Source organism: Lissotriton vulgaris, unplaced genomic scaffold (genome assembly GCF_964263255.1).
Source record: "Lissotriton vulgaris unplaced genomic scaffold, aLisVul1.2 SCAFFOLD_2182, whole genome shotgun sequence".
NCBI lineage: Eukaryota > Metazoa > Chordata > Amphibia > Caudata > Salamandridae > Lissotriton > Lissotriton vulgaris.
Genome location: NW_028254909.1, coordinates 138,342 through 150,000, shown reverse-complemented (window position 1 = coordinate 150,000; position 11,659 = coordinate 138,342). Strand labels below are relative to the sequence as shown.

General features: G+C 44.7%; 1 protein-coding gene across 1 annotated transcript in view; it reads right to left on the bottom strand.

Moving 5' to 3' along the window:
- The window catches only part of LOC147659374 (exportin-1-like), a 379,442-nt gene that overhangs the window by 267,227 nt on the left and 100,556 nt on the right, over positions 1-11,659 (bottom strand). The window contains exon 2 of the mRNA XM_086951792.1: positions 3,897-3,998. Coding sequence (XP_086807918.1) covers positions 3,897-3,998 — 102 coding nt within the window. The remainder of the gene's footprint in view (positions 1-3,896; positions 3,999-11,659) is intronic.

The window sequence follows — 11,659 nt, the reverse complement described above, 5'->3', positions numbered from 1 at the left end:
CTCTGGATTGAGGCTGCAGGTGTCGTCTGGAGGCTTGAGGCAGGTTAGGGGTTGCCAGTCAGGGGTTGCCGGATCCTGGGTCAGGATCGCCAGGGGGACTCCTCTTTGTTTGTTGACTCAAACACTGGCCGGGCTTGGCGGGTGCAGAATGGGCTGGATTCACGGTTCCTGGCTGGCACCAGAAGCTGCAGTTCAAACACGACCGGTGTTCACGGGAGAAAGTGAATGCAGGCAGGTCCTCTGGGGTTTTTGGAGGTTGCTGGCCGCTGGACACGCCGGGGTTTCACAGGAGCAGGTTCGAGGGAGACAGGCCTGTAGGGCTGGTGCCAAGTCAGTCGGCGTCATCCCCTTGTTAGCTCTGCAGGGCTACTAGTCTTTTTGTGGTTGCTGGATCTTGAGAAGGAAGGTTCAGGGTGCCCCTAAATACTACATTTAGGGGTGTTACAGGTAGGTAAAGGTCAGGGACTAATGGGTCCCTTCCCTGGGGTGGGGTACACCCCCTATTCTGCCACTCACCAGTGGGAGAGGGGCAGGAGCCTGTCCCTGGTTGGCTGGGTCCTCCATCCTCAAGATGGCGCGACTCGAGGTTGTGCTTCACCTTGCCTTCCCCACCTCAGGGGTGGAGTTGGCAGTGGTGGGCACACCTCTATTGCTCACTTTTTTTCCCCTGCCGGGTCTCCCGCCAAAAGTGGGGGTTAGAACCAGTGGGAACCCGTTGCTGAGTACACCAAGTGGTCTGGAGAGGCACACAAAGGCAGTATATGCCTTTGAAGCTTCTCCTTTGTGAACCCTGCCCATCCTGGTGGCCGAGGCTTGGCACCTCGTCCCAGGATGAGCAGTGTTTCAGGCCCCAGAGTGCAGCAAGCTCTCGACCCAGGGGTCCAAAAACATGTCTGGTGGTGGCAGCCTCGGCAGACACTCAGTCAGGTCACTGGGAGTTGGTCGAGTTTCAGGGGGCATCTCTAAGATGTCCTCTGTCGTGCATTTAACATTAAATCCCACACAGGCATCAGTGTGGGTTTAATGTGCTGATAAGTTTGATACCAAACGTCTTAGTCTTCAATGCAGCCATTATGGTGCTGTGGAGTTCGTAATGATAAACTCCCAGCACCATAAACTCTTATAGGCAGCACTGCACTTACAGTGCCAAGGAATGGACCTAGGTACTGTAGGGGTACAGGGCTCATGCACCTGTACCCTCACCACTGACATAGGGCACCCAGCTAGAGGAGTGACTGAGGTATGCCAGGGCAGTGTGTTGGCAGGCACACAGGGATGTGTGCCATGTCGACTCTTCACTTTGTTCTGCAAAGACAAGCAGCCTGCAAGGGAGGGGTGTGGGTGTGAGTTCTGTTAAAAAGTTTTTGTAAAGCCCAAATCACCAAGGGTCTCCAAGCGCTCACACAGAAAAGGTACATAACCTGCTACCTCCTGAATCACTTCCTTCAGGCTGGCTGGCAACTCGTTCCAGATTTGCGGGAGAAGTACGGACAGAGCTCTGCCCCCTTTAGATTTTAACTTAAATCTGGGTTGAAACAAATTGGAGGCTTTACTCGAGCGCAAGGCTCTACCTGGAATGTACTTCCTCAAAAGCTGTTTAATATATTCCGGGGCTTTACCAAAAATGGCTTTATGGGCCACGCAAAGACATTTGAACTGCACTCTGAATTTAACGGTCAGCCAGTGCAGCTTCTGGATCCAGGGGGGTTTCATGCGAAATCCTAGGTAGAGAGTAGATCAGCCTGGCTGCGTCGTTCTGTACAACCTGCAGTTTCCTCAAAAGCTTCTGTGGAAGGCCTAGGTACAAGGCATTACCATAGTCCAGCCTCGAGATGACTCTGGCTGACACTATGGATTGCAGTGTGGGGGCCGATAGAATGGGTACTAACTTTCGGAGTTGCCTAAGCACCCCAGTACAAGACCCAACCACTGCCGAGACTTGGGGAGCCATAGAAAGGTCTGCATTAATCTTCAACCACAGGCTTTTGAACACCCTTAAAGGAATAGGTGTAGTCCCTAATTCTGGGGGCCAAAACAAATCGCACCAGGGGTTTGCCTGATTGGTCACGACCAGCACCTCCGTTTTTTCGGCATTCACTTTCAGGAGGTTGTTGGTCATCCAATTTACAGTGAATCTAAGCAGATTCCTTACCGATTCCTGAGCTTCCCTTGAATCCTCCAGCTGAACCAGTAGCTGGGTATCATCGGCATAAAGATTTGGCAGTTCCTATGCATTAACTCCTCCACAAGAGGTTGGAGGTAGATGTTGAATAGCAGGGGGATAGTGCGGACCCCTGGGGTACACCCCAGGCCACAGCACCTGCCTCCGATAGCTGGTCTCCCAACTGCACTCTCTGGGTCCGACCCGTAAGAAAAGATTCGAGCAATTTGAACGCGTGTCCTGTTATTCCCAGCTTCACGATACGGTCCAGCAAGATGGTGTGGCTGACCGTATCAAACGCCGCAGACAAGTCCAATAGAATCAGGGCACAAGGCTGCTTGTCTGCCCGGACTCTCAGCTCATCAACAACTGTGGCCATTACCAGTTCTGTGCTATGTTGAGGCCGAAAGCCCGTCTGTCTTGAGTGAGTAGACCATGTTCCTCTAGGTAGCCGGCCAGCATGTTCAGGACATGCTTTTCCAGGATCTTGCCCAGAAATGGCAACCGAGAGATGGGCCTATAGTTCTTTAAAGCCTTGGTGTTCGCTCCTGCTTTCTTCAGGAGTGGAGTGACCCTAGCTTCCTTCAAATTTGACGGGAGATAGCCCGCTTCTAATGACTCATTTAATAGGCTCAACAGCTGACTTTGAATGCCGGGCAAGGCCATTTGAAAAATTCTCGGAGGGCATGGATCCGTGCTAGATCCGGATTTCATTTGGCATGCGATGACCGTCAAGCTCTTCATCTAAACATGGGATACTGTTCAGCATCTCTATCAGCTCCTGGCAAGCAGGGCGAGATGGCAGAAGATGCAAAATTCTATTCCGAGTCATTAAGCAGTAACAAAATTTAGAAACTCCAACTCTACCTCTCCTTTGACTGCCCCCACATGCTGAGAAAGGTAGTGATGTCTAAACTATAAAATTGCGCCTTTGATGCATCTCCATGTAGCTATACATCTCGACAAAAGACTAAACATGCTAAGTGTCTGCCAATGTCAATTGGATTCTCTAAAAGATTAGTTATAACCGATCTGCAAGTTAACCCAGGCACCTGTCAAACTGCATACACATTTTTCAATTTAGCGCATAATTAAAAGGAAAATTGAACACACATTTTCAAATGTCAAGATATAAATTTTAACTCACAAATGCCCACCCACCGCATTTTGCAAAAGTCTCAAAAACTACTTCACGGATTTACCCTAAAAGAAACCAAGGTACTCCCCTTAGTAGGAAGGTAGAGTAGGATGGCACAGTAAATTAGTCATCTTTCTCTAAATATGTTTCCCAATTAACTAAAATGTTATTCAAGTAAAGTGTATACGGACCAAAAAGCACTTTGTTTAAAGGACACTTAAATTGTAAACTCCACTGCATTAAACTTAACTCTAGTATTAAATCTATATTACAGATCAAACAGTTTACAAATAATCTAGAAAAATATGCATCTTATTGCAACGTGGGCAGTAGTGTTTAAGAAAAACATCCACTAAAGCAATTTCTTATTAGCAATATAGACTACATCATCGTAGTAATTAAGACACGGATGCAAGAAGTTAATCTTTAAAGGAATAATACACCCATACTCGTATGCCAAATCAATGCCCATGGTACACATTAGAATACAAAACAGAACGCCATTCAATCTGAAATCTACTTTGGAAATGTAATTAGAGACTTTAGGATTTAAATATTTGAAAGAGATGTGACATCTTAACACAGCCACAAGCTTACTTTGGTGTTCATGTTCTGCGAGAACTCCAATATAGTATCAACTCTTGTCCATGCGTCTGGATGCTCCTTTAAATGAGTCAAAACCTCCTGCGCCATTCTTTGCTAAAGTAATGGAAGAAAAACATCTATTAAGCCACATGAAAAAAAACTAGAAAAAAAAGCCCTACATATATTTTGAATTTTAAACGGGCAAAGGCCTTAACCCAAGCCTTGCAAGAATCATCTTTTCACAGCACTGAATTCAAACACATTCTTTCGACCCTGAAGAAAAACATTACTTTCCAGTAGGCTAATTAGCAAATACGACGTGTAAATATATCAGAGGTCCAAGGCCACAAACTACGTTTAACCTTTCTTCGCAACAACTGTATTATGGAGAGGAAATTCTACAATACTGCCTATAAATGTACTTTGTTCTGTTCGGCCCTGTTTATGGGATGGAGTGTGGAGTAAAAAGGATCCTTGGTTAGGAACCACCTTTGATCTGTATGCGTCTTTCAGCAGAGTGCTTACCATGAACCCTTGTTCGTATTTCGCACCCAGACGACTTTAATAAATCCCTCACCTGTGCCAGGTGCTGCAGTTGCAGAAGTAACCCAGAGTCGAGGCACCAACTATACAGAATTAAATAGGCCCCTGCAGGCGTTGCCCAGCATCAGCGACGTGAGTTCAGTCTTCTATTTTGCCCGTCAAGACAAACAAAGCAGGCTCACAAGAATAAGAAGCATAGACAAAGACAATAAAGTCACATTTAAAAAAATCATTCCTTTCATTTTTAATGGAAGTTTTAGATGCTTCCCAACATCCGGGTGCATTTATACCTAGTACAAGTAACTTGTTAAAAGCTTTAAAAAACTTTAAAAAACTTTAAATATGTCCAATCCACTTTGTCAAACGCTTTTTCTGCGTCTAGTGTTATCGCCACAGCTGGTGTGGACAAAAGTTTTGCTTTTTCTATAACGTGAGCCAGAATTCTAGTATTGTCGCTTGACAGCCTATTTTTCAGGAATCCCGCCTGTGATGGATGTATTAAGGACGGTAGAACCTTCTGGATGCGTTTTGCAAGAATCGAGGCCAAGAGCTTGCAATCTAAGTTTATCAGCGAGATAGGTCTGTAATTTTTAGGCTGTTTAGAATCTTTACCTTCCTTGGGAATCACTGCAATTACAGCTTCCGCCATTGTTCCTTTAACCTCTCCTGTGATACTAATTTCTTGGAATACTTCCAAGAGCGGAGTAGCTAGAGCATGGGCGAAGATCTTATGAAAGGGTGCCGTGTAGCCATCCGGGCCAGGGGCTTTCCCCTTTTTGAGGGATTTGATCGCGGTAAAGACCTCGGATACAGAGATCGGCTCATTCAGAGACTCCCTTTCTGTGGCAGCGAGTGTTGGGAGTGCACAGTTTGAGAGATATTTCTCCATTTTTTCCCTGTCGACATGTACGTTCCTAGCATAAAGTTTCTCATAGAATTCTTTGAAAATATTCGCAATTTTATTGGGGTCAGAGCTAGGAGCGCCACTTCTGTCTAGTAGAGAGGCTATAGTGTTTTTTTGAATTTTAAATTTGAGATATGCCGCTAGTCCTTTCCCTGCCTTATTAGAGTCACATTTTAAAACGCTTCCTTTTATCAAGCCAGATTCCCGCCTTTTCACTAATAAGTTTATTATATGTGTATTTTTGGTTGGACAATTCAATCAGGTCTTCAGGGTTTCGATTATTTAGGTATTTGCGCTGGAGTGTAGAAATGTCCTCTTCCAATTTCAACAGGGCTGCGCTCCGGTTCTTATTAATTGCAGAGGATATTTTTATGATAAGCCCTCTAATAGTGGATTTTAGCGCCTCCCATCTGATGGTGTCTGAAGTGTCCCCTTTTTTGTTTGTCGTTAGGAAGTCTTTAATGGCGTTGTCAATGGTTTCTTTGTGGTTTGTGTCATTAAGAATAGCGTCATTAAATCTCCACATAGATTGACGAGTGGTTGGTGTGATATTAGAAAGTGTGAGAGAAACGCAAGAGTGATCAGAGACTAACCTGGGGGCAATGTCCGAGTTCTCAACTCTGGCCAGCGCATTTTTAAAAATGAGTATGTAGTCAATTCTCGGGAACGAGTCATGTGGTGGGGAATAAAAAGAGTAATCTCTACCATCAGGATGTAATAAGCGCCACGTGTCTACCAAATGGAACCTATTGCATAATTTCATGAACGCCTTGTGAGCTTTACCTGGGCGAAAGGCGCATTTGGAATCCCTATCTAGTACTGGGTCATACGGAAGATTGAAATCACCCGCCAAAATATGGACTGCCGTGTCTGGGATGGAGTCGATCTGTTTCGTGAGGCCTAACCAGAAAGACGGGTCGTGGGCATTAGGTGCATATATTGATGTAATAAAAAATTCAGTATCATCTTTAAGTAGTTTCGCCGATACCCATCTCCCTTTCGTATCCGTGGTTGAGGAGAGTATCTCCACATTCGCACTCTTTGCTACAAGCATTACCACCCCATTCTTTTTAGAGATTGCCTCAGAGCCTATTACGTCAGTGTAGTACTTGTTCCGTAGTGTGTGAAATTGCTTTGCTTCTAATTTTGTTTCCTGTAACAGGGCTATGTCCCCACGTTGCCTACGTAGATAATCAAGTATCTTTTGGCGTTTAACCGGCTGATTTAGGCCTTTCACATTCAACGATAATATTTTAAGATTAGCTATGGTCGTTGTCCCTATGGGAGTATCTATAACAGGAGCCATCAGTTATGCAACGTCTGATATTGTATCATAACACATGTATATGCACGGGATACAGGCCTGAAAGAGAGCACCATACATTTGACACTACAGGCAGTGACAAAATTCGCAATAATCACAGGGCTAGCAGTACTCTGAAATACGGAACGGAAGCTTCGGAATGCAAAATGGTACAGTGTGCACAGTGTGTGGAATAAAAAAAGAAGAAAAAGTAGAAGTGAAAAAGTAAACTCCCCCCACAATCCCCCGCACCACCCTCCTCCCTCCGCCCCTCCCCTAGGCCCACCCCTCCCTCCCCCATGGAAGAATAGGAACATGGCGACTCGGGAACGACCACGAGGCCGCCTCCAAGCAGGCGTAGTCAACAGAATTTAACGTCTGAGCTGCTGGAGCAATCATAACAAGAGAGCTAGACAGCTACCAATAACCATCAACAGTGTATAACAATAGACTGCTTCACTTACAAATGCAAAGTCTTTAAGAACAAAGAACCATTATGACTAGATTTAGAGAAAACTATTTGTATCATGGACTGTAAGTATAAGTCGTGTGAGCGAACAACAACATGTCCACCAGTTGGAGACCCTCCTAGAGAACAGTTCAATAAAAGTCGTCAACTAGATCCTTCAGGTATTATTTCAATAAGCATTCAATAACATGTCAGTCCATCACCATAACACAGTGGAGTAAGTCATTGAGTTCCGCATGGCGCGAACATTATGAGCAACACGAGTGCGGTTGCGGGGCACAGCAAAAAACATTTGAGATCATATAAGGCACATATTGGATCATTATAAACTTGTGATCCCTATATAAAGGGGAAAATTTCACAGGTCAACCAAATCCAGAGGCTCCTGGTGCTTCATAAATTTGATCTGGGTCCTCTATTCACTAAATTAGTCATGTCCCTATATGCCTGTCCTTCCGCTAGAGTGAGAGCTGGTGGTGCTTTTTCCTCCCCTTTTAACCTAGAACAAGGCACAAGACAGGGTTGCCCCCTGTCCCCGTCCCTGTTCCTACTGGCAATTGAACCCTTCCTGTATTACATAAGGGAAAACCCCGAAATTCAAGGAATTCGATTCACAGGATGCACAATTAAACTGACGGCCTATGCCGACGATGTGCTGGTCTTGAGTGAAAAAGCGGATAAAGCTATTCCTGCATTACTATCCACAATTGAGGAATTCTCGTGTGTCTCCGGATACTCCCTGAATAAGGATAAGACAGAAGTGAAATTACTAAATAACCTGTGTGACAAAAATATTCTGGGTGACTCCGGGCTTACCTGGCAACCGAAGAGTTTTAAGTATTTGGGTATGGAATTTGAGAAAGATCTGATAACCACCCTAAAAATCAATGAGGATATACTCTATAAAAAAATACAAAAATTACTAGTTGGGTGGTCGCCGAAGTTCCTTTCATGGTGGGGTAGAGCAGAGACATTAAAAATGATGATTAGCCCCTTAGTAAATTATATGGCAAGTATGCTCCCCATGACCTTCACGGAGGATTTCCTACATAAAATTGATAAATCATTCACGGACTTCCTGTGGAAAGGGAAAAAACCAAGAATTGCCTTTAAAAAATTGCAACTCCCTAAGCTTAAAGGAGGTATAGGTCTACCGAATTTTAAAAATTACCAGACTGCCTTTCTCTGCAAGCAAGGGGCTTCCTGGTTTGCCGAGGACCCCAATTATACGCCTCTGTGGATTGATATTGAGAAATCCATCATGGGCAAGGCCCCGATTTCTGCTGCACTCACAATGGACCTTTCACACCTTCCGCACTCTAAATACATCATGCTTAATACTAAGAGAGCCCTCTTACGATTAGATCAAGTTCATAAGACCAGTCTGCAGATTCACAAATCTGCCTCTGCATCCTTATGGCGCAATCCATTGATCAAAATTAGCGGTTCGTCCCCCATATGGGACCATTGGTCAGACAAAGGTATCAATGTGGTATCAGATCTCAGTGAGAATAACATGCCATTACCCTTCTCGATATTACAGACTAGGTACTCCCTACTACCGATTGACTTCTATGCCTTCCTGAAACTCAAATCAGCTCTATCTACATGCACATTTAGATTAGCGACACCCTGGCTAAAATCTATGCTACCGCACTTACAGTCCTCGGGGCACTTCGTTTAAAAAATCTATAAACTACTTGCACCAACGCCCAACAAAACGATGAGACGTAATGAAATCAAATGGGAGGCTGAACCGAATAACACCGGTATAGACATAGACTGGACTAGGATACACGCATCGGCACTTACACATAAGGTATCACCGATACTCACAAACTAAGTATATGATACTTAACAGAACATTTTGGACCCCGCAGAGATTATTTAAGGCTGGCCTACGAGACACACCAACATGCTGGAACTGCTCAATGGGTACTGGTGACCTACCACACATGTTATTCGATTACCCCATGCTTCACACATACTGGGGAAAATTTTTTGATTATATCGAACACATATTTGTCATAAAACCCAAAAGAGAATTCATTTATATTATCCTGGGAGCTATAGACCCAATAGTGAGGGGAGACCATGACCGCCAGCTTCTAGACCTTTTACTAACACTGGCATGCAAGGTTGTATTATGCAATTGGAAAACCGCGGCTGAGGTTTCTTTTAATGCTTGGAGGGAATGGCTGTCCTGCATTAGGGGTACTGACAATCCCGCTCTACACTCGTCACCGTGGCAGGTCACCAACAAAAAACTGTGGTTATCCTTAGATGAGGCCTCCTTCACCTTTGATCCACCATGATATGTCTATATGACATAATCAGCACTAAATGAAGGGGCAAAATGATGAATATAGAGTTACTGTACAGGACTGACGAGGTAACGCATGGTATTACATGAGCTATTTCTGGATGGAATGCCTTACGGAACTGTGAGATGATGGACTAATGTGATGATGATTTGCTATTGTTTGGTTACTGACGATCACCTCCTTATGGACCCGGAACGATGTTTACTGTATTGTTTTCATTTTCTTCTTTTATTTCATGTATCATTTCCTATGTATTGACCCATCTTTGTTTCGGCATTGTACCAATATGCTCATATGTAATCTGATGATGTATTGCCGCTCTCATTTTTGTTACTTTTCAATAAAAAAGATTTGAACACAAAAAAAAAAAACTTTAAATATTTTCCAGAAGAACAAGCCCACTGATGTCTTCATCAAGTTCATGAAAACACTGACAGCTAGCAAGAGACAAAGCAAAACAGAAGGTAAGGTACAAAACCGTTGTTCAGCATCAGAGAAGCATAAAAACACATATGAAGTAGCCCACTGACAACACAGAACAAGCATTTACAATGCAATAGGTCTCACAATTGCGAGTTTTTGACCTTTTGGTATTGTAAAAGTAAAAAAAAAGAAAAAACGTTTGGTGTCCCAGAAGCGGGCACCGCACTCCTAATCAAGCGTTAGAAAATAAAATGCAAACTGAGCGCAGTGTCCCTAAAGCTTGTGCCGCGCGCAGCATGCACATACAATAAAAAACAAGCATTTGCAATGCAACAGGTCTCGCATTAGGACATTTTGAGCTATTGGTAATATCCTTGGTGCAACAATATTAACTGTTGCATGGCTAAAAACTTATAAGGTCCCAAAGGCGAGACCTATTGGCTAGGTCAATGCTTGTAATTGTATTTAAATACAGCACTTACTACCCCTGAGGCGCTGTAACAATATCCATGTTTTATTGGCGAGCAGAAAGGGGGTGGGGGCTCTCCCACATACTTGGCATCCATTTGTGGATGAGCTTGCCCTGCCCATGGGCTTCAGACCCCGCGTAGCTTACTTCGATTATTAGCAGCCAGCAACACTGCTGTAATAAATTAATCTAGAAGTGAACCCCACTGTCGTTACAGCTGTAGGCCCCAAAGAAAAGAGCACTTGACCGCGTGTTCTCTGCCATTACACATACACACCCTACATTAGCAACAGCCTGTCCAAGTAACATTAAAACAGGGAGGCCCTACACTAACAGTAGAGGATTTCATCTGTTAAAACTAAGGCCTTAGACACTTGCAAAGGGATAGACTCCTCAATAAACTGAGCGTTGCAGCACACAATTCAATTGTAGTTAAAGATGAATGTATTACTACATAGTGTTTAAAGACAGTATTTGTCATTGTAGATGTGGTATGTACCGCCGCTATTACTCAGAAGGATACAAGCTTTGGCAAATGCTTTTCAAACTATTTGCTTTGCCAATACTGTAGAGCAGCAGAAAAAACAAGCATTTACAATGCAATGGTTTTGCCTTTGTTAAAGTTAGAGCTATTGGCATTGCTCTTGACATTTTTATTTATGTTTTTTTTAACATAAATAAATGGCATTGTCATTTACAATGCCACTAGCTTTATCTCTCGCAAATGACACACACAGCCACACAAAGCCCCCCACACACACAACCACACAAAGCCCCCCCACACACACAGCCACACAAAGCTCCCCACACACACAGCCACACAAAGCTCCCCACACACACACAGCCACACAGAGCCCTCCACACACCCTCACAGAGCCATGCAGGAGCCTTGCAAGAGATGCTGGGCAAGAGGGCAGTAAACCTTCGGGCGAAGCAGGGAAGATGGTAGACATGCAGGGCGAGAGGGCAGTAACCCTTCAGGGAGAAGCAGGGAAGATACAAGAGCCCTGCAAGAGATGCAGGGTGAGAGGGCAGTTAACCTTCGGGAGAAGCAGGGTAGAGTGGCGATCTGCATAAGATGGCGCGGGCTTGCACGAGGAAGGGGCATCCATGTTAGGGTGGGTACAGAACCGCACAGGCCATGAAGGAATTTCAGGTCTGTAGGAGAGAGGCCTGCATGAGACTGGGCCCGCGAAGCAGGGAGCCGTGCGGCCTAGGGATCAGGGGGCATCCCAGTGCATGAGAACTAGCAGCGGCGTGGCTATCACTGTGCAGCGGCACCAGTGCTCCCAGAGGCCCACTGCATTCAGATTTTAATTCCCAACCGGGTCACCAGAGGC